Here is a 24672-nt window from a genome sequence, read left to right on the forward strand (position 1 = left end):
GCGGCCGCGGCGCCGGCGCCGGCGCTCGCGCTCGCGCTCACTCCGCTCGGCGACAGACTGCCTCGCGAGCCGCGCGGAGAACTTTCCCCCTGAGAACTTTTCGCACACAACACGCTTCCGTCCCCGGACGCACTCTTGCGAACACCCTTAAACTCTGTCGCTCCGCCCCCACTCGCGCTGCCTCCACTGCTACCGTCCAGAGGATTCACATACAAGTTTGATGAGTCGTTCTCGCACGTGATGTCGCCCTCTGAAGGAAAAGGGTGCGTAAGGCATGATGCAAATGTATCTGCAACGTAAGACATAAGACGCACATAGAGCCGGGCACCATCACACGGACATGGAGTCATGTAAGGTGGTGTGCTGCTTCGTAAATGGTGCAATGAGGTGATGTAACGTGCTATTACATAGATATGTACACATAAACAATCACTGGAACACTTCCACAATTGACAGGTCTACAGGCTACAGGGCAATATCTATTCCTAATACATACTTCTAGATGATTTGGAATTCCTAATGAGGTACCTGCACTACAGTAATGTAATACTCTAAACGTTTGATAGCTCACACATACACAGCTACCTAAGTATTTTTTTGGAACGGTTCAAGCGAATTGACGTATTTTGCTAGTTTTCGGGATGAACATTTGATGTGTCTACATGGTATGTTTACTTATGGTCTTTATCTGTTACTCTATAGTCTAGCGTGATGGTAAGCATTTATCAATTTTAGTTAGTCTACATATCTAGGATGTTCTACTCAGGGTACCTAGTCATCTAAACCGAATGGTCCACTAACCGTATCACTTGGTGTATACCTGTTCCGTGTTGAGATTAGTTAAGTAGGTGGTGTTGGTGGGAGTAAAGGCGGTGATTACATACCAGGGCTATCAAGGCTGTTCGGTGTGGCCTCGGGCAAGGCGCGCGGCGCGGGGTGACGGTGGAGACAGGCCAGCTCTACGCACACGGGCTGCCGCAGGTCTGACGTTGGCATTGGCATCAATTGTTCCGCGTCTATGAACTCCTTGTAACCCTATGTCAAACGTCAATATTCTTATTTATATTCTCTAAATTTCAAAATATAGTTAAATGTGTCTATAAACGGGATCAACTCGAAATACGTTGCCGCCTGACCTTCAGAACTTTAAAAAAGTCCGTTCTTAACTGACAGTTTGATGGATAATAAACAGGTGTAGGTACTTACTGCTACCGCCTTTCGAAAGATTTGTTAATAGTAAGCAGAAACTTTAAATACTATGTTATAGACATGTTATTTCACAGGAGTCTTTAAAAAGTTGGTCAGTTAATCAAAATAAATCAGAAGCTGCTGTTATATTAGCCCGGGTTATAATCTTAGTACCTTGAACGTGCAAAAACAACACTCAAACTCAGAAGGCAGCTGATCCAAGTCTAACTGTTTGTCAGCCATCTTCTTTTCCTAGAAAAAGAGAGATCATTAGTAGCTACCTACAACTGGGTTCTATTTTGAGGTTAACAAGCAGTTCGAATTCGGACATAGACGATGTGTAAATTACAATATATAGAACGAATATACTAATTAAACTATTTTGGTACTTATAATAAATAAAAGTTACTGGCTGAAGGTTTAGGCCACAAGACCTCGAGAGTTCGGAAAAGACCCGTTACAAAGGGCTCGCTTCTCCAACCCAAACTTTTATCAGGCTGAAACTAGAAGCTATGTTAAGAAGTTAAGAAATTGAGCTAAGTACTATTAGCGTAAAACGTGTGAGTTCTTACTGGAGACGGTTCGGGGTTTATGAGCAAGCGTTTTTCCGGCGTGTCCGGCCCTTCGATCGAGTAGCGGCGCTCTTTCTGAGGGCTGCTCTGAAACTGTGACTTTGTGTGTTATATCAGCAAGCCAAGTGCACGTAAACCGCCCTAACACGGGTGCGTCCCAAAACTCATGCGTGACGGTTAAACTTAGTATTGTGCGCAGCTCTAGGAAGTGGCTAGTCAGTAAATCTTTCACGGTAGTAATAAGTAAAATTTATAAATGATTTTAAAGTAAGTTCTGGTATTTATTGGTGCAACGTATAATAATCAATTCAAGGGACTCCCCTTGAATTGATTATTATACGTTGCACCACTCTACTGCTCCACTCTCTGTACTAGGTTACTGTATTACCTAAAATGACTCCATTTTAGGTAATACAGTCAAGTGTAAAAGTATGGGTGCACAAATCATCTCTAAAATATATCCCATAGCCCTTATGTCAGCAAATTAATAAGAACTATGGGACATATTTCGAGTAAGTTGTCTACACCCATATTTTTGCACTTGACTGTACAATAACACTACATACATAAATACCTACTTAGAAAACATTTAAAGGAAATACATTTTTGCGGTTGGTGTGTAAATATTTTTTTCATTAAATATTACCTCGAGTGAATTGGCTAATGTAAAACGGTGGACGCACCCAGCCGTTTGACAGGATCCTTACCTGGTTAGGGTCAGTACTCTGCTGGAGCTTATTGCTGACGGCGTGCTCGTACTGCTTATAGCAGCCGGTCGAGCCCGGCCCATCGCCCTCCAGGCTATTGGCGTCTCCCTGCGACAAGTTGTGTCCTGGAGACACACACCATCTAAGTCGTATCGCTTTCCTATTTCACAGTCCTACTCCTTTATACGTATAGTTACTATATATAGGCAGATAGTTATATGTATTGTTTAGATTAATTTAACCGAACGAAGTAAACATTTATAAGAAATGGCAAGAGGTAAATAGCAGCAGCGTGAACTACACAACACACAGTCACACGAACAGTCTATTATCCAGTGTCCTCCGGATACACACATCGGACAGTCCACAGCGGAAGTTAGTTCTAGAAAGCGTTAGGCTTACGCTGACAATGTAATCGACCTTAAGATATAGTGTCTTCTTCGCACATCGCTAGCTACACGCGACGCGAGCCCGACTCCGATACGATTTACTACTAAGAGGTCGAGCGGGACGACTGTGCTAGTAGCAAGTAGCTCATCGGGCGTCGTCTCTCGCCTCAATGAGGACGCACTTGTCACCTGAAGACAAGGAATAAAACACTGAGTGCACCTCGTGGGAACGAGCGCGTGAGGTGAGCTGTAGCTGCGACTTTACGTGAACTGTTTTGAGGATGTCTGCGAGTCCGGAGTCGAACGATGCATCGTGCACTCAATCGACATTCATGCAATCACTGACATTTACAAAAAACATGAAAAATGAGAATTGAGAGCATGCATGAGTAAGAAAGAAGTCACATTCACGAGCGGAGGACACCATGGCATGGAAAAGTGGCGAAAGCGAGCGATACGGGCGGGACTGACCTGTATCAACGATGACGTCTATGAGGTCCATGCTCTTGGCGAAGGCGTCGCGCAGGTTGATGTGGTGGAAAGACACGATGGAGCCCTCACGCTTGGCGCGCTCCAGCGCCTCACGCCGCTTCAGCGCCTTCTCGCGCCGCATCTGGTTCTTGTAAAACTCGGCGAAATTGTTGACGATAATGGGGATGGGTAACGCAATTACCAACACGCCGCAAATACAGCATACTGAGCCGATGACCTTGCCCAACGGGGTCGTGGGGTAAATGTCACCGTATCCGACTGTGGTCATAGTGATGCCGGCCCACCAGAACGTTTCCGGAATGGATATGAATTTAGTCCCCGGCTCTTCCTTCTCGGCGAAGTACGCCAGCGAGGAAAATATGAGCACTCCCATCGCGAGGAACAACATGAGCAATCCGAGTTCTTTGTATGAGTTTCTGAGTGTGAAGCCGAGCGACTGGAGCCCGGTCGAGTGTCGAGCGAGTTTGAGGATACGCAAGATTCGCATAATACGGAAGATTTGTACGACGCGACGGACATCCTGGAACTGGTCCGTCGCGTTTTTGTTCGTTTCGAGTAGGAAGAGAGATACGAAGTATGGCAAGATCGCCAGTAAATCTATCACATTGAGTCCGCCCTTGAAGAACTTCCACTTATCCGGCGACGCACTGAACCGCAGCACGTACTCGAGCGTGAACCACGTGATGCAGACCGCCTCGATCATGGCCAGCTGCGGGTTGTCCATGGGCGCGCCCTTGTCGTCGTACACTTGCATCTGGGGTATCGTGTTGAGAGTGAGCCCTATCGTGGACAGCACGATGAAGAGAATCGATATCACCGCGATCACCTGCAAGCACGCACGGTGCGGTCAGCGGCGGCAGGGGGCTCCGAGCGCCACCGCCGCTGCCTTCGCATCGACTCTACTTCAATTATGGGTCCCTATAGTGTGTCACATGTGTCAGATAGGTATATTTTTAATATATAGTAAGTATGTCAGTGTCTATACAGAGTAATAAGAGTATGTATGTCCTAAATATTTTACAAATTAATCTACGATGATAGGTATGTTAGGTATAGGTATGTATTTACAGGTAGATATTAGATAGACGATTAAAGCCAATATCTTATGTAAATATATAAGGTCTTACAGTTAATGCTTCAATTTTGGTGTAAAAATAACATCTATTCGTGTATATGTTAGTAGTGTTGTGTGGTCGAGTGTAGTAGGTAGGTATATTAAACTACTTTAGCACCGGGGTGGACGGACGAGCGTAGCCGCGGTGTGGGTGGAAATCTGTGAACGCGCGTCCGTCCGTCGCCCGTGTCCCTCGGTTAGTAGTGTTAGTCGGAGATCACGAAGCGTTTCTAAGCACTGATGGGATTTAGTACAACGGGGCGGAAGGGAGGCGTGTGTGGGACACGGAGGGAGCTGGAGCGGAGGCGGGTGGGACGCCGGCAGGCGACGCTCAGCCGTAGTGGGAGACGGCGCGGGCGCGGGCCGCGCACTGGGCACGCGCGTGCGCAGGGCGCGCGCCCGTCCCGTGCCGCCCCGCACGAGGGCCGCGGAGCGCCGCCGCTGCGACGGCTGGTCACATCGCGTAAGCCCATCCCATCTTTGCAACTTTGCGACAACAATTAAGCTTTGTTTTTAGGGTTACCCCCTTTGGAGAAAGGTCGACGCGGCTGTGAACATTTTGTAAAAGTTAACTGTAATGAAAAGTGAGGATTAAGAAACATCGCAGATGGCTCGTTCTCGCGTACCGCACATCTTGTTTGTGAAACATAATGCACATTCAATAATATACATCTAGGGACAATATTTGCGAATTTTTCATAAAAGTATAGTACTATCAGCACATCGTTTATGAAGTTTGTTTATAATTTATAGTTTGCATAAATTTTTAAGATGTACTGAAAAAAGCACGAATATTGTCCCCTTAGTCACTAGGACTTAATGTTCGCACATTTGTTAGCAATATTACAATAGAACCACCTGTTTAATAAATATCTATAGTGAAGTTACAATACAACACACATCCTTAATATAGTGCAATACATTTGAATAATTATTGAAACAATATAAAATAATACATTATTAATAGAAACAAATCTTCAGGTAACTTACATTATCAAGTTTGTATTCTTACGAACATAATAAATACGTGATATGTGTATAGGTATAAGTAAACTTTAAATAAATGCAGTAGATACAAATCCAAATAGATAATAAATATCAAATCGTTCATACTTACACAATAGATACCGCTGTTGTCGAAAGACATTGTGCTAAGCGAGAAGAATCGTTAGACAACGGGCCCAGAAAGCCATTAACGACATTGAGCACAGTTTCGACAAAAGCGATCGCGGCGCACGACACGACATGGACACAACACCACAGTTCATACCACAAATCGATGCCAACAGACATACCACTACATACAGGGGAGACAGTGATAGATGTTATTCATGCACCACAAACACAACGAAAACAACAAAGCTATATTTACGTGCCTATTAGTATTGCTTGTAAAAGCTTGCTTCGTAGGTAATTATGCTTTTCTTTTGAATTGAAAAAACATATTTTAACGAAGCAGACTTATTGAAAACATTAGGAGGTGCTAAATATCTTAAACGTGTAGTATATTATACATGTGTATGTATGTTATAATTCTAGCGTAGAGTTAAAAACGAAATAATGTACTTAATAACAATATGTTACGTTTATATAATTATACAGAGTGTTGCCTGTAACACGAGCAAAAAATTAAAACGTATATTATACTCCTAAAACTATAAAACTTTTGTTAAACAACTTCTAAAAACTATGAATGCTTTATACTTCCTCTTTTTCATTCAAAATAAATATTGCCTTCAATGTACGCTGACATCAGTGTGTTTGACGTTGCTTGTCACGCTTTAAACATAACAAAATTTGCAATACATTCGTCTTAGAATAAACTTTAAAGTGTAATAAAAATCAAAACACAAGTAATTTTTTAAAGTTGCTGAACTAATGTTGGTCATCGAATTTAAACTGCTGTGAGACATACTAACATTGAATAATTTTACGGTTGTCGCGCGAGTGACTTAAAACAAGTGAGTCTAAACCGTAAAATTATTCAAATGTTGGTCAGTTTGAGGAGTATAGCCTATAGTTTAATTTATTGCTCCTGTTTCAGAAAACAGCCTGTATATACAATGTAGGTTATTTAAGTGACATATTGTATTGTGTAGTTAGTGTATAGGCTGATGGTCATGTAGGTACAAAGAGTGAATATATTATAAAGTGTATAAGTGTAGTAGGACAGCACCTATGTAGTACAATAACAATTATCCTAATGTTTGACTTCTATTGGCAAAGTGTGCTTCAACTTTTAATTTATAACTAACTACGATTTGCAAACAAACAACTGTGCAAAGTCATTTAATCCAGATACCGTACTAGCTCACAGTTCGACAAAAAGCTTCTACTTAAATTGTTTCATCACCTTTGATTCTTAAAATTAACATATTAATCCTCGGCAGCATTGGTAAATAGTTTGAAGATTAGTTACAAGGTGGTATAATACATTACCCTAGCAGCTATACTGGTTGTGGGTTTCTCTAGAAGATCCCAGAGCCACTTTTGGTATTGCGCGCAGGTGCCCTGGCCGAACTCCTCCTCCTCGCGCTGCCGCAGACTCTCGGCTTCTTTCCTCATCTCCTCGTGGACGTGTTCCTTGCGCTGGTGGTACTTGTGTTGGCAGCACGACTCGAGGTACAGCTCGTCCACGCCCCAGTACTCCAGGTCGTCGCTGAAGGCGAGCACGCACATCTCGTCCACAAGGTGAAGCTTGCCGGTTCGGTAGAAGTTCAAGATCGAGCTAAAGCTCTTCGGGTGTCTGGAAAATAACAATGAAGATACTTGATGATGTACATATATTAAAACGGATTGTATGAAACAAAAAATGTTGATGTTATTGAAACTAAGAAAATAGGTATCCTCTCGAAAAAGTAGCTTCAAATTCACAACACCCGCCGGCCACGTTGATGTAAACTTTCTCTATCGGGAATTCTTCTCCTGTCAGTTTCAATCAGGTTTCAATAAAAAAACAACCTACCTGTCGAAAAAGTACTCGTTGTCCTGGAGCGAGTAGTCATCGCAGAGCTCCGTGATGGCCTCGTGCGTGTTGCAGTCGCGCAGCCGGCCGAGCCGCGTGTGCGGCAGGCGCTCCAGCGTGCGCCACAGCACCTCGTGCCGCACGCCCCCGACGTTGATGATCACGCGCTTGCTGAGCGCTTTCGCGCGCAGCATCATGAACGGCTCGGGCGGCAGCGACGACATCGACCTGGAATGTGCCGGGGGAATTATGCCGCATGTGCTTGTTTTTTATCACAACGCGTGCAATACAAGCGAGAACGTTGACCATCAACAAAGTGCATCTTAGGGAGCGCTAACAACCTTACCACCAGGAACACAATACTACGTATGTTACCTAAAGAGCAATCGTCGTTCTATATGTGTTCTATATTTATGTTCAGTTATCTTGTCGGTCAGTAATGAATTCATGTGAATGCAAGCGTGAGCAAGCTAAATCATTTCTGTACGTCAGAATAAGAAATAAAAGTAGATTCATTTTGCTTTTATGAATATTCCAGCGATTACGTCCTACGACAAACGCATTTTTATATTATTTTTTTGAAAGGTTCTACAATTTCTGGTCAAACTGGACATTGAATTTCTTTAAAAGCTCGCTCAGTGGGTGCGAGAAAATCGCTAAGAGCCAAACCTCAAATCCAACGTTTTATAATCTCTCTGGCGGTGAGGCTTCAAAAGCGAGCTGCAAAAAGCATTGCAAAATAGCGGCTTAACAATTATGTTTAAATCGGTTTCTATTATGCTTCCTTCTTCTACATATAAACCTCCGTCAGCTTTTTGTCAACCACGTGTTACGTTTGCCTAAAGCAGTAGGTACCTATGCTTTATGCAACTACTTCACAGCTTAGCTCTAGTGCTTGCCTAAAATTACTTTGCAATAAAAATCTTAATACGAATATCACCTCGAATACTGGAGGTCCATTGTGGGTCTGTGGGCCAATAATAGGACAATTTTAAGTACGAATAAGTATTATGTCGTGGTGTAACATTAAAAGAGTGAAAATGTATGGGTGATATAACTTATGTGCCTATGGGTATTTAGCAATGTCATGAAAGAATGGTTACTTACTTTTGTACATAAGACTATAAAAGTAGGTGTCTATAGGTAGGTAGGCTTTTCGGGGTTAATTAGTTAAGAAAAAAACAGAAAACGTAGGTACTGCGTGGAACAAGAATATATGCTGCTTAAATCCGAAGTATTACCTAATTTATGAGCTACTATCATCCTTTGAGTAAGTGCTAGGTATTACAGTCGCACAAAAGACGATAAAATAATCCAGCAGGTATATCCAAAAGAGCCACCAATTTAATAAAATAACTTTATTACCATATTTAAATTAAAATAAATTACCCAAACTCGTGCCTTTGTGGTGTCCTTTTTTCCATCTATGCCGGGATCGGGACACAGCACCTTGTGCCCTAAACCACTCATTACCAGATAATTGAGGTGGTACACAAATGGGAGTTAGTCGTTATAGAATAGTATCGAGATTACCTGGAGTGGGTCCGCTGTAGCTGCGCATGGCCGGGCGGCGGCGCGGGCGCAGGCGCCAGGCCGCGGTCGAGCGGCGCGTCCTGCGCGGGCGCCGCGAAGCCCATGGGCGCGCGCGGGGGCGAGTCGCCCACCTGCCAGCGCGCGGCGCCGCGGCCCGCGCCCTCGCCCCCCATGCCCGCTAGCTCATGGTGCCCGGCGCCGCCTCATCGGCGACCCACTGCCACCGCGCGACTCCAATGATCCTGCAGACAATATAAATACTTCTTTATACATACTGTACTAAATAGTTTCGTGACATATACACTAACACATTGCGACTTTTGTATTCTAATTTACTATATAAATTTAAACTTTGACATCCGGGTTTTGATATTATAAAACTAGTATTTTAATGGGAACTGTAGTATATTCACATGTCATTTAATTCCTTGATATTGATTTCTATTCATATTTTATGCACATTATTTTAATTTAGATTTAAGACAACCTGTCTGATTTTAATCTTAAACATACAATAATATGCTTAACATTTTAATCATTTCTACATATGTACATATTATGATTTTTGCATGCCTGTTGGTCAAATATAGCGACACCACTTATTGTAAAATTACCATCACTGTATGTACTACCTATATTTGCAAATAAAACATTTTGAATTTGAACACGCATGCTATTGACATATTCTTGGTGCTCTGTACTTCGCGCCAGTTCTAGAGCGCAGTTTCACGACGGCCTGACATTTAAATCAGATTAGTATCTAATTTTACGTTTCTGAATAAACTACCTGACGATAACATACGTCCTTATCCAAAACGACTTTCATAATAATGCGACAGCCAAACACTCTATTTCAATAGCAAACTAAGTACGTCGTCGGTGAGTTTCTGTGCGATTTATTGGCTATACCTTTTATCCCCTTGGGGCCACTTGCACGTTCCAGGATTAGCCAAGTAAGTCAGAGTTAACAGTAATTTTTAAACCTTTATAACCTATTTACCATGGTTACGAGTACAATTTGACACTGGATTAGCGGTTTAACCGGTTAACCCCTGGTTAGTGGGATGGTGCAAGTGGCGCTAAACGGTTAACTCTCGAGTTGGTTGGCTAACCCTGGAACGCGCAAGTGGCCCTTATTAATATTCTAATAAAGACAAAATTCACTATGATAGACAAAACAAGACTTTATTTTACTATAATGTTACTTAGAAGCGAATAACGTTTATATAACACCGATAGGTCATAACATAGGACGTTTATGAATAAAAACATCAATTTGAAATCCATTGAGCATAAAAGTGCTGATAATACACTATTCTAAATGGGGTCATAGCTCTACAAAACGGAATAACCTGCTAAGCTACGGCGTAGCATGTGTCTAAAAGAGCGGAATTCTAACTTATAAAAGTTATAAAATATCTTATTGATATGATATTAGGGTACTTGCAGTGCATCTCGTTCGCGTCAATATATGAGTAACAGCGATCCACGAGCGTATTTTGTCAAAACAAGATCAAATTGGCATTATGCAATTTGTAATGAAATGACTGACGCAGCGTATGCTGAGCCCGTTCCTTTTGCCGCACAATTATTCTTATTTTTTCAATCCCTTTATGTTTTGTAACCTGTATGCTTTTTGTGTTGCAATAAATGGTTTCTTATTCTTATTCTTATTATTTGCAGCGTCTAGGTCGGAATATGTATCTGTAAAACCGCCTTAGGAACTAAATGCAACATAAAAGTAAACATGAATCCGCCCTATAAAATCCCCTTTATACCTATTTATAACAATTTCCTTTTATTACTACTAACATAATACCGTACGAGTATAAAGCATAATCCAGATGTCGTAAACCCAGGATGTAACTATAATTTAAAATGGGTACAGATAGTTACTCGGCCATTGGGACATAATGGTTCTTGAGTAGCGAACTGGAGAAGAGAAAATATTAAACCACAGAAGGGGTTGGTCTGTGTATTAAACCCTCAACATGGTAAATCCGACTACCGCAGGAAACGAAGATGACACTGAGGACGCGCACGACCTGTCGGTATTAACATTGTGGACATCCTTGGGGGAGACCTATGGCCAGCAATGGAAATCTCGGCTGATATTATGATGAGGACTATTCGTTTTATCATTATCAATTGAAATGTCTGCAGTATCTATCTATCTAATACCTTTAAACGAGCAATTCTTGTATATTTATTTATTTATTTTTTTATATATATATTGGGGATCTCGGAAACGGCTCTAACAATTTCTATGAAATTTGCTCTACGGGGGTTTTCGGGGGCGAAAAATCGATCTAGCTAGGTCTTATCCCTGAGAAAACGCACATTTTTGAGATTTTATACGTTTTCCGAGCAAAGCTCGGTTTCCCAGATAGGTATTAAAAGCCTAAACGTGCTACACGTTTTTCAACTCTCTTCCATTTCCGTTTACCTAATATTCAAAGCAGTAAAATTACCGACGACAAAGAGACCCATTTCCTTGTCATAAATATTCAGCGCAGGAAAGTAATTAATGGAGCATCACACGAGATAAATGTTGCGACTTTAAACTACTTCACGTAATCCTCAGCCCGAGGAATTTTAATACGTCACGGAATCCATTATTTCTACAGTTTGACCGAAAAAGGGACGTATTGGATTGGTACGGAGCAGGGATGTTGCGGATGCCGATTTTTTGACATCCGCGGATGCGGATGCGGATGCGGATTTTTAAAGGCTCACATCCGCGGATGCGGATGCGGACATCCGCGGTTTTTATTTTATCTTGACATCAAGATAAAATAAAAATAAATAAAATAAAAAAGCCTTTTATTTCTCGCGAATATAAAATACACAATCACATAACATAGTATTAATTATCACATAAAGACATGCTTCGTAGAAAGTCACAGTACATTTCTATAGGTCCCTATTCTATCATGCATTTTTTTATTTATAATTACTCATTAAGTTTAATACATTTAACTAAATGGAATATTTTCATGTCATTTCATACTAGAATAATAAAAAATATAAAAAAATAAGATAATACAGTCATCAAAATGCAGATAGTAATTTAAATGTCAATAGTCAATGGTAATATAATATAATAATAAAGTGAAGCAATGTCAGGCGAGAACCCCTCTTAGCTGAGGGTAAAGGCCTCCTCCAGAGATGACCAATGGTAGAGACCATTGGCTTAGATTGGCGATAGAGATCGTTGGCTTGTGTCATCCATTGTTTGCCAGCCGCGTGTGTGATGTCGTCTTCCCATCTGGCTCTTGGTTTTCCTCGCTTTCTTTTGCCGAGCGGTCCTGGCCATTTAGTTAGCACCGTTGTCCAGCGACCGTCGCTCATACGGGCTACGTGGCCTGCCCACCGCCATTTCATTTTTTTTGAGTAGCTTAGGGCGTCTATTACTCCAGATACTTGTCTTATGTTAGAGTGTCGTATTTTTTGAATCTTTCTGATTTTTAACATGCTTCTCTCCATACCTCGTTGGCAGGAGGTTATTTTATTTTTTATTTGATTCGTGAATTTCCACGTCTGGCAAGCATAAGTGAGCGATGGCAATAGGCAGGTATCCATGACTTTTTCTTAATCTTTATAGGTATCTGGCTTTTGAAAATTTCCTTTAGGCTCCAATACTTTTTCCATGTTCCTTTTACTCTTCTGTCAATTTCCATCTCGTTGCTTTCTTTTTCGAAAGAGATTAGCTTGCCTAAGTATATATATGAATCGACATATTCAAGTGGTACGTCTTCGATGATCATTGGCTGCTTTGATGAATTTGTCATAATTTTTGTTTTACTGAAATTCATTTCTAGGCCTACTTGCCTGCTTGATTTTTGTAGAGTGTCTATCATATACTCCAGATTTACACTGTTTTCTGACAGCAAGACTAGGTCGTCAGCAAACCTCAGGTGGCTGATACGTTGTCCGTTGATATTCAAGCCAGCTCTTTTCCAGTTTAATTTGCTTATAACCATTTCCAGCACGGCTATGAATATTTTGGGAGATATAGGGTCCCCTTGTCTCACTCCTCTTTTAATTGGTATAGGTGGGCCCGTAGACTCCAGTTTTACTTTGCTAGTATTATTGTCATAGAGGTATTTCAAAATCTTGATGTATTTGTTCTCTACATTTTGAACCGTTAGGGCTTCCCATATTGATGCATGAAGTATGGTGTCAAAGGCTTTTTGGTAATCTATAAAGGCTATATAGAGCGGTCTTCGGAACTCTTGGTACTTCTCTATAAGTAGCTCTACGGAATGAATGTGGTCAGCTGTAGAGTAACCTTTGCGAAATCCAGACTTTAAACTACTTCACGTAATCCTCAGCCCGAGGAATTTTAATACGTCACGGAATCCATTATTTCTACAGTTTGACCGAGAAAGGGACGTATTGGATTGGTACGGAGCAGGGATGTTGCGGATGCCGATTTTTTGACATCCGCGGATGCGGATGCGGATGCGGATTTTTAAAGGCTCACATCCGCGGATGCGGATGCGGATGTCAAGATAGTACCATAAAAAACGTCAAATATTACATTTTAGTAATTTTTATTTCAAAAAACCGGCCAAGTGCGAGTCGGACTCGCGTTCCAAGGGTTCCGTACATTAAGTCCCACTCACGCTTGACTGCTCATTTCTAATAGGTTTTTTGGTTAATGACTAAATTACCTAGCAGTCTAGCACTTACGTCGATGCTAAGACGTTCCTGTACCGACCTGTTCCACATCCGCATCCGCATTAAATCCGCATCGATTTTATGCGGATGCGGATGCGGATGTTGAAAATAATGCGGAAGTTCCGCGGTTGCGGATGCGGATGCGGATATTCGCAACACCCCTGGTACGGAGCACTGACACAGATTATATATGGCACAGATAACATTTTGAACTAGACATACAAAATACAGGTACTTACTCGTATACATTGCCGGGTAAAGTAGTATGTTTGTGTAGATCAAACCTTGGAAGCTAAGTTATAACCACTTCCTGGGGGCCTAGCCAAGATGACAATTGTATATCGACAAACGTCAAATGAAAAGAAAAAATGTATGGGGATGAGAGATCAAAGAGTAGTGTAATAAGACAGTAGTGTAAATAGGACATGAGAGATACCACGAAAAGCCATGTGACTATTTTCTACTTTACATTAGGTTTCGTTTGGCATTTTCTCGATCGATTAGATTCTGGTTTACTTATGAAAAACAGATGACATGCAATATTATGATGACATCGGACCAAAGAGTAGTGTCGTCGGACTGACCTCAAAATGGCGACCGAAGGTAGCCATAGAAATTTGTTGGTAAAACAACGCAATTTTTTTTATTTGAGTTTGTTAGAATAGTATCTATAACTAACGGTTCGTTTGCATTCTCTTTTCGTGTCGCTCTAACTGTAGGAAGATTGTTTCTAAAATAGGATATTATTTGTATCTCCTTCGATTTCACGAGCCTATAATCCCGGTCTTTTGATAGGCTTGCGTGGGGACACAGATCCAACACGTAGAGGCCCCTTGGAGAGCTTTTATGTCATGTAGAACGCCTGCTGGAACCCGTTCACAGATGCAACCATAGACACCCATGAACCGGTCTCAGCAGGCATTGGGACTATATTGCGCCATGTTGGTAAACATGTAACCAAAGTAAAAAAATATATAAATTGCTCCCGTGTCGTGACAGTAGGTAATATGACATAATCGACACGTTTGGTTTGCAAAAATTTGAGGGTGCTTGCGGCATCTAGTATAATCTTTAGGTCTGTGGCACTGAGGCAACCTCATCTCTCCTGTCCGGGCTGTCCGTGACCTTTTCATCCCTAAATCTGTCTCTACACCTGCCTCAATTTAATGTAAGTTCATTAAGCGCTAACATTAGCTCTCCAACTAATTTTATCTGCGTCAGGGAAGTTTCGAAAGATTTGAGACAGTTTCAATTAGCAGAATTTACGGCTATGTAATTGGAGCTACTCTTTAGATGAGATGGATAAAAAACTGGATTCTCAAATAATCTTATTTAGATTACACGTAAATATACACTTTGTTTATGAAATAATTTACTCCGTATTGCAATACCAAATCACAAAATTTGATATTATTCTATCTGCGCCATATTATGCAAAGTCACGCTCTTGCTCACCACCTTGTCATTAAAATTTATGAGGTAAAAAATGGTATACCTAGTGTGTACCTTACGAAAATTTATCTGAACCAGCAAACGCAACGTTTAGCCACAAATATAGTCAATATTTCATAATGACAAGAGTATCCTTGGAGCCAAAAGCCAGTAACTTAAAAAATATAGTCTGTTTTGTCTGAGTATTCTCTTTTGCGATGTGTCACTTCGTCCATTGACCTTTATACCCAATCTGACCTCCTGATCAAAGAACCGAGTGTTCATTTGGATTGATCTGGCACCTTCCCCCGCGTAGCCGCTGCCATTCATATTTGATGCCGTTCGACGGTTTACACAAACGTGTGTCGTGTACCATCGCTGATTGTGTGTAAACCTTAATGTAACGAGATAAAGACCACCAATGGTCAGTTAAGTGCGTCCCTGTTAGTATTGCTGCTCGCTTCGAATTTGAATATCCATTAACTTTATATAAATGATTGATCGCCCCCATCAAGCCGTAGCTATTAAAAAGCCATAAAATGTACCCAGATCGATACGAAGGTCCTGAATGTGTTCAATTTGGTTGCTAGCGACGCTGTACTTTGCTTACGAAAGCCACATTCGTCAAACAAAAGTTCAGGGTGAACAGCGTTTCAATAGTCGCCGCCATGGCGCTCATAAATCACAATGGTGACGAGAAATATTATGACTAATTCCAACCACAATAGTCTGACGTCAGCAGCTGAATAAATCGTGGCTTGACATTAACGTTGGCTTATGAGGGTGTGAACATTCTATATTTTCAGCAATTGTCCTTATTTATTATTGGAATCCTGGGATGTTTCTTACTTAATATTATTTTTATTCCGGAATTGTATCATGTTAATTTATTTCATTAGTTATGCTATCAGTTTGGTTAGTGTATAACCCTTGGAGTCGGGAAGTATTCGATTAAATAAATCAAAGTTGAAATGTAATCACTGACATTTAAGTAACGTAAAATCAAAGTAACGCAGTAACGGATATCAAAAGTTTTAATGGCCTGCCGGCCCAGTACGATACTTTTATTCTACAAAGGGCAAAATGCTACGGCGTAGCACACATGGCATTTTTGGAAACATGCATTTTGAAATGAAAAACCAGCGTCCGTACTCTTCTATACGCAATTTAATTTCACGTTACAAATCCCCCTTACATTTGGTACACTAAAACCGTAATATTAGCTTCACTAACAGATAATACCTCCATAACATAACGGAATTACGGCCTAAGCAATTTCACCCGGCGACCCAAAGTCTCGCGGGCGGCTCCGTGACATGCCTCGCTCAGCAAACATATTCCCCTAGTTCCGACTACCTTGTGTTGGTATGGCCCGAGTATATTTATATAAAGTTGTCTGTCTTCAAATGAAAGTAACTTTCAGAGCGAAAAAATGCTACCTACGACTTGTAATCATACGGAAAGAAATGTCGGAAGTGAATTTCTACATGTTCGGGTATAGGTTATGGTCCCTATACTGTGGTATGAGCGAAGGAAACTATTATTTGTTTGGAGAACATCAAGAGAGCCGCGGACGGGCGGGGGTGCAATCGATTACCGGCTCGCGTGGCGCTCCCTGCGACCGTATCGAGCCTTTGATCGACCCTAATCTAATAATAGAAACTACTTTCATTGCACAAACTACATATTTCAACTTGATATACCTACAAGTATTGTGCACCTTGAATATAAAAGAAAACAAGGTCACAAAATATAGCCATAGCCTAATACATATTTGTACCTAAACGTACTTAGATAATTCATGCCATGCCTGTAGTTTTTTCAAAACAATTTTCGGGTCTAAATATTCTAGCTGAGAATTCAGTGCCTACTTTTTAATGCACCAAACCCAGGAATTAAAATGTTATTAAATAAAGCAGTTCCCTCGCTCCTGCAATTAAATACCCATGTAATAAAAATGGGTAGCAGTTTATATTTAGAAATATAAAAAGAAAAGAAGTTGAATGTGATTTGAATTATTTCTTGCAGAGTGGGTTCACCATACTGACTTTCTTTTATCTATCTATCTATCTAAAACCTTTAAACGAGCAATTCTTGTTTATTTATATATTTATTTATTTATATATATTTCGGGGATCTCGGAAACGGCTCTAACGATTTCGATGAAATTTGCTATATGGGGGTTTTCGGGGGCGAAAAATCGATCTAGCTAGGTCTTATCTCTGGGAAAACGCGCATTTTCGAGTTTTTATATGTTTTCCGAGCGAAGCTCGGTCACCCAGATATTAAATACTAAGTACTAAATACTAGGAAAGTTGTCGTTTTTGAAGTTACGCGACAACGCAACGAGACCGCAACAATGACGACCAAAGCCCGTACCATGAGTCACTGACAGTGTCAAAACTGACATATACGCGAGATGTATAGAAAGTAAATTACGTTCTCGACGGCGTTATGTCAGTGACAAACTGATGGTAGCCGTACAAACAAAGACTGCTGTCACTGTCGCGTTGCGTACTTAGGTAGAAGTGTTTGTCAACGAAGTTATGTCATAAAAATCATATTAATGAATCAAAGTAACAATGTTTATCCACGTGCGTGCTTTTCTCGTAGCTCAGCTAAGTTTTTTCTACCCGGTTTTTATGAAAACGCAAAGCTGCTTATTTAACTCTGGTGTAAAAACAGCTTAAGAATGAGCTCGGTTGGCGCTAGATTACCTTGGGTCACGAAAGCGTTTCAAAACACCTGTCATGTGTGATTGTGTTAATGGTCTATCTATAAATCCGAGTATGTGTATAAACGCTTTCTGTTCGAAGTTGGAATATACTCCTTTTCTCTGAGTTAATAGGGCCTGTTTACATATTGATTGCCTACCGTCCGTAAAGTGTGCCTTCCTTGCTCCCCGCTGGGTAATTGTGTTCCAACAGTTTTCACACAACTTCATTTAAATATTACAACATGATTGTAGTTATGGTTTACTTTAAATTGGCATAGGTATATACATATATCCACAATTCAACATACCTATCAAAATATAATAATTCTAAAATTTTGACTAATTTCAAATTATGGATCAAAGTAGGCACAATTTTACGATAAATGTCAAGTGCGAGTTCACACATTTGCTACTAAACGCAAGTATAAAATGTGCAAACGGCCCTTTGCCAAAGTTTGCATTGGCCAGCAGACTAACTCTCCTCGCCCTACTCAAACTACAATAAGTCACAGTTCAGAAACAGTAATTTATTCAAAAAATAGACTCGGTTCTTTTGACGCCCTCGGTTCTATCTCACCCACATACATACATAATTATTAAACGTAGTTGGGTAATCAGGTCTTAGTAATAAAGTTAATACAAACCATTGCTATTATAACTATCATAAAATTTAAACAGGTTCTAACGGATAATGTAGTACTTATTTTAATTACAATCTGATAAGACCAAACGTTGTAAATGGGTTTTCATGTTTTTTGTACGATAAAATGTTAATTTACAAAAAGTAACACGCAAGTAATTCTTAATTTAACTTCAAACAGTACCTACAATAATTATCAACCTTAATTAGAAACTTGTCACTTTAAAACTAGAACTTCATCGTTGAATCCTAAAGATGGATATTTTACACTACTACTTATAACTAAATTTCAAAGTGATTGACTATACTAAATACACCACCGATATGTACCTTCAGTAAGCTACAGAAAAATCTGTTCCCTTTTACATAGCCAGCTACTCTGCAGCTAACTATGACTTTCCTCCACTTTAAAATGGATTACATAAAGTGTGTTGGTCCTCAAACTCTAACCTTTCAGCAACCTTTCAGTGGGTATTAACCTTTTCACTTTCAAAGCTATAATCTAACCTTTTATATCGATAAGTAACAGGCGCGGTTCTTTTGTCTGGCTTGGACAGCTGACATGGAATTCAGAAAGTCATCGAGATCGAGTGTCTAATAGCAAATTAGGGTTATTTTGGTTTTGTTAAAGCATTTCATTGTAGTTATTGGGGCGTTAAATTGCTTTCGCGGTACCTTCATAGAAACGGAAGTCATTCAGTCCATTGTTGTTTAAATTAGTACAATTTGGGATTTACTTGTAGCTAGTAAAATGTACAAAAAAGATCGTAGTATCGTTTTTAAGAATATACAAGACTTGAAACTTTTAACTTACGTACTTATTTGAAGTGAAATAGAACTACTTACTGGCTAATTCGAACGTAGACTGACATCAGAATGATATCTTCGTTACGTTCGAATTGGCCTCCTTTAGTCTAGTCTAGTCCCTACAAGCAATTTTCCTAGTCTAACTATGGTCTAACTAAACAATATTTTATAATTATTGGACTCCCTACTTAAGGCCCGGTTCGGATTTTGAAATAGACATCTGTTAGATATCTTTTAGACATCACCAAGATACGATAACGATATGTTTACGATCTAACCTGACAAATTTGACATTTGCGCGATTCTGGAGATACTCGTGAACGATTTTCACAAGATATGGCTTAGAGATCCAATTCACATCTAATAGATATCTGACTCTATCTAACGTAAAAGTGACATTTGTTGCCCGAATTGCGTTGCAAAAGAGAACTAGTTGAAATCTAAACTATAACGTATCTAGAATGGATCTAGTACGTGTCGTCTCTTGTGAATATCTTGAAGTTCGAATACGGCAGTTGTTTTGTTGTTGTTGTGTCAGTTTATCCTTCTTTTTGTGAGCCCCAAATGTCTTTATTTTAACTTAGGGGGAAACTCGCGAAGAGCCTGAAAAGCACGCGCCATCTACATTATGCGTACGTAAAAAGCGCTGGTAGCCTAGCGGTAAGAGCGTGCGACTTGCAATCCGGAGGTCGCGGGTTCGAACCGCGGCTCGTACCAATGAGTTTTTCGGAACTTATGTACGAAATATCATTTGATATTTACCGTCGCTTTTCGGTGAAGGAAAACATCGTGAGGAAACCGGACGAATCCCGATACGGGCCTAGTTTACCCTCTGGGTTGGAAGGTCAGATGGCAGTCGCTTTCGTAAAACTAGTGCCCACGCCAATTACTGGGATTAGTTGCCAAGCGGACCCCAGGCTCCCATGTGTAAGTAGATGTACAAACCAGACCATTATCTCGGAGTGGCGATGGCGTGCAGGGAGCCCCGAATAACAGATCGTTATTCTAATGGCTAGAAAAGCAAAGACGATCATTAACCTGAGGCTAACCAATATAACTTGTGATCTCCGATTACTCATATTTTGTAACGTGAAGATAATTCTGGTTTATCTGAGGCGAATAGTTGCCGGCCCTCAGTAAGCAATGAGAATTACATCAGAGCCCTCACCCTCGGCGCAATGAGCTAGCTCGTTACCGCGGCGCCACTCGGTCTCGTCATTACGACGTGTGACGAAATGCTTCCAGCCTCGAAATGGGGTCAAACTTTGCAAATATAAAAGCTTTTAGCCTTTTATGATCTTTGTTTATCGGGCTTATATAATCAACAAAAGATCACTCGCTACATCCTCTAGAATTGCGGGCATCGGCATTGTATTTTCGGTTCGTAGCCGGAAAACGCTTCGTGTTACAATGTACATAGTAGGTACACGCAGCGCTACCTAGCAATATAATTGTTAAAGGCTTGTTCAAGAAGAAAAATTAATAGTTTCACGGTATGGCCGTCGGCTGTAACAGGAAACAACGAGTAGCTTTTAGTGTTAAAGATGCCTCCGACGCCCTCACTAAATACTTATAGTAGGGTAAAGTCCAAGCGTGCTCATAAGGATATAGACGGGCCTGTGAACTCAAGACAGTGAGCTGAAATACGTAAAGAAAAGAAATACACTAGAGTTACGTTTTCACCATGAATACTTTTATTTATTTATTTAAACTTATTATCTGTAATGTGACTTAATTGAGATGTATTTTGGTATGAATAAAATAAAATTGATTTAAACTTTATTGCACAAAATATATACAACAATGTACAAATGGCGGACTTAATGCCAAATGGCATTCTCTACCAGTCAACCATAGGGCCAAACAGAGATACCTTCAATTGGTGCAGAGAGAGAAAATATACCTATTGAGTCAGTTAAAAAAAAGCAAACTATACTTATAAATTACATAAATAAATATATATAAACTACCACACATTTATAAAATACATACTGTAAATATAATAATGATGGATATTATTCAAACTCTTGCTTTAGCAAATGCTTACGTAACATCCGCTTTTGTGATTGAAAAGTTTAGATGTTATATATACATTTTCGCTAAGCTCTACTTTTTGCCGGAGCAAAGCCAATAGAGGGTATTTTTCCCAAGTTATGGATGTTATCTGACGTATCTAAGTATTTATCGTCGCCTAGTACACATAGTAAAAGCTTTGCTTAGTTTGGTTTGGGGCTAGATCGATCAGTTAATGTAAATAACATTTAATTAGATACATATACCATAATACCATTATTTAGATGTAAATTGCTTAAGTAATTATTATTTCACCTATTGTCAATTTGACGTGTAATGTATGTGTACAATATTAATAATAAATATGAATATATGGACCCTAATTTATCATTACCTTTGAAAGTTTTCGCACCGGTTACTTTGACTCGATAAAGTTGCATCAAAAATGCTTCAAAATGTGTGTGTGTGTTAAAAAAATTAACATGGTATTGAGCTTATGCTAGTAACTATAGCTTAAATGTATTATCGGTCCTCCTCTAGTGATTTCATACGCAAAGCTCGAAGACCTTAGGGATCATTATTTTAAAAGTTATTTTTAGATTGGCACAGAATACCCGGCGGCAGAAAGATAAACAACAGCGTACCTGAAGTCACAAAAGTCGCATTGTTTTCGCCAAAAAACCAGCAGTTTGTGAGCGAGACAGAGTATAATGCTTAATAGGCTTGCCTGGCGAGGGTGGAGACAGCCTCCGTATTGATCTCGGCGAGGCGCCGCCAGTAAACATCGCTACATTCCCGAACTTTATCTTATCGCAATAAGTTGCCTGCTGCGTTACTACATATTAGTTTCACGTACGAGTTTTGGTACCACAAGTTCACCCATCGGCGTACTTACTGTGGACGTGGGAATGACCGAGATCCGAGCAACTCGCGTGACTTCAGGAGGTTACGACCTGGGTTAGGTACTTTCAAATGATTACATGTGTGTGTGAACTTGACAAGGGAGATGACCTTGTAGATCAAGACGAAGTCAACGAAACGGATTTTATATATTATGCTTAAATATGTAGGATATAGGATTTTTACCGTATGCTGCGGTATTACACGTGAGTGGAACGCTATTAAATGTACCGATGTGACTGTTTCTTGAATTGGTTTTATTTATCAGATAATTTAGTAGTTAAAGTGGAAATGGTGTGGCCATACAGCACGAATGCATAAAGACAGGTGGGCAATAATAACCACCCTATGGCGGGGCCCTTCGGGGACAAGGAATAGAGGGAAGGTTAAAGAAAAATGGCTCGACGAAATCGTGGCTACAGCAAGCGTGGCCGGGCAAGACTGGTCACAGAAGGCAAAGAACAGAAAAAACTGGCTGAATCTGAAGGAGGCCTTCACCCGAAGAGGGGTCTCTACAAAATAATAATACTTTTTTTTTTTACTTTTTAAAACATTTTTAATTTTTTATGTAATATTGTAGAGAATTAATAAAGGCTTTTTTTTATTTAATTTAGTAGGGGCCTCCGCGTCGTTAAAAGTATAAGATTTATCGAAAAAAATGTAATTGAAAATAGCAACTTAATTGCTCAGTTCCCTTTGGAAATATATTCGCTTGTGCACACACAAACAAAGAACCTCTTACCCTAAACGCGTACACCGTTTCAGTTCCGTCGTAAGTACCTAGTAAAGGACATTATTGTATAAATAATTCAATTTCAGTGATATTAATGTATTTCAGTACCTACCTGTCCTACCTACATGAGAAAGCAGCAGTTGTGAAGGGACACGCCGCGCCGAGTTTCGTGGAAACAAAATAAGCCCAAACAAAGTTTTCAATTATTCACTATTGTTGGTGTGCGGGTTCATCTTATTTGAATAACAGCACTATATACTCTATATAGGTCATATATAGGTATTCTTCGTGACTATGTAGATATATCTGCGTGGGCACTAATTTTGCCGTCTAAAGTATATTTATTGACACTTCTCGTCAAGCAGCTTCTGACTCCTACAGATCACGCGCGTTGGAAGGACTGCCACTTTGTGTTGCTTATGTCCATGGGCAACGATGACCGTTTCCCAACAGGCGGCTCGTCTGCTCGTGTGCTGACATCACATAAAAAAATCAGAACCTTAAACTTGATATTTACACGTCGCGCCTTTAAACAGGGAGCTCCAGTGCTGCCCACTACAGCTCGTACTGATACCTCTTGGTCGAAGTTTTAACACCGTCGCAAAAACATTACTATAATGTACCTACATACGTAATGGTTTTCATTAGTCATACTCGTATTGTAGCCGAGTCCTAAAAATATTTTCAGGTTCTTCGAACTTCGAGTGTAAGAACCATAGCGCATAGCATTTAGGCCTTTACACGCAGCCTTTTACATAATTTTGTATCGAAATGGCCAAATATGCTGAATAGCCACTAACAATTACGAAGTTGGCAACACGCCATAAAGTCATTCATAATAATTCGTAGTGTTATTAAAAAACTTTCACTTTTTGTCTACAAAAGAAAGCTGCCTAACGAATGGATTATTTAATATTATTATCATAACTTCCAACATTGCTGTGTATTGCTTGACATTTGTATAAATTGTTATTTAATTTTAGTTTTACTTAAGTTTTCCCTTATTTCTGTACATTGTGTCCTTTACTGAGTGCCGCCTAGTCCATCCACTGGGCCTTACTGAAAATCAGCGTCGCGGAGTGTGCCATGTGGCTCATACCGTGACACCCAGTGACACCTATCTGAGTGAGGACCATTAAGCGCCGCCTCTCATTTTGTGTTCTCTTTGTTAGTTTTTAAGGTTATGTTATTGTGCTAATAAATGCTTTTCTTCTTCTTTCTTCTCCTTCTTATTTTCCTACTTGACGATCATAGTATAAATTCGTATAGAATAATGTAAAATAATTTATATTGTAATTTCATATTATGAAATAAATAAATCTAAATCATTATCGCGTTCTAGATACCTACTTACATTTATTCGAGATCAGAAATAAACAGAATGACAATCGTAAGCCGCGATGACGTGGGTTGTTGACATGTTAGAGATTTCCATTGTACGCGATCTTTTTTTAGTATCAGAGTAGTTTGATAGAGATTCGAGTATACCATCTTCAAACAAATGTACAGTCAGCTACAGAGAAAAGGTACCCCCTGCCCTGCAAGGTAGCTCTGCATAGAAGTTTGTATCAGGGATGTTGCGGATGCCGATTTTTTGACATCCGCGGATGCGGATGCGGATTTTTAAAGGCTCACATCCGCGGATGCGGATGCGGATGCAGATGTCAAGATAGTACCATAAAAAACGTCAAATATTACATTTTAGTAATTTTTTTTTTCAAAAAACCGGCCAAGTGCGAGTCGGACTCGCGTTCCAAGGGTTCCGTACATTAAGTCGCACTCACGCTTG

The 24672-nt window shown here is 40.2% G+C and overlaps 1 protein-coding gene across 2 annotated transcripts in view; it reads right to left on the reverse strand.

Moving 5' to 3' along the window:
* Nucleotides 1–691: 691 nt before the first annotated feature.
* The window catches only part of LOC134651927 (potassium voltage-gated channel protein Shab), an 84080-nt gene continuing 60099 nt past the window's right edge, over nucleotides 692–24672 (reverse strand). The window contains exons 3-11 of one of the 2 annotated variants that reach the window (XM_063507041.1): nucleotides 8961–9202; nucleotides 8368–8394; nucleotides 7428–7655; nucleotides 6902–7208; nucleotides 3328–4174; nucleotides 2468–2592; nucleotides 1761–1859; nucleotides 1363–1440; nucleotides 692–1035 (exon numbers count right to left, since the gene is read on the reverse strand). In XM_063507041.1, coding sequence (XP_063363111.1) covers nucleotides 877–1035; nucleotides 1363–1440; nucleotides 1761–1859; nucleotides 2468–2592; nucleotides 3328–4174; nucleotides 6902–7208; nucleotides 7428–7655; nucleotides 8368–8394; nucleotides 8961–9133 — 2043 coding nt within the window. In that variant the 5' untranslated portion in view covers nucleotides 9134–9202 and the 3' untranslated portion in view covers nucleotides 692–876. The other variant, XM_063507042.1, reaches the window with a different exon arrangement.

This window comes from Cydia amplana, chromosome 11 (genome assembly GCF_948474715.1).
Source record: "Cydia amplana chromosome 11, ilCydAmpl1.1, whole genome shotgun sequence".
NCBI classification, from domain to species: domain Eukaryota; kingdom Metazoa; phylum Arthropoda; class Insecta; order Lepidoptera; family Tortricidae; genus Cydia; species Cydia amplana.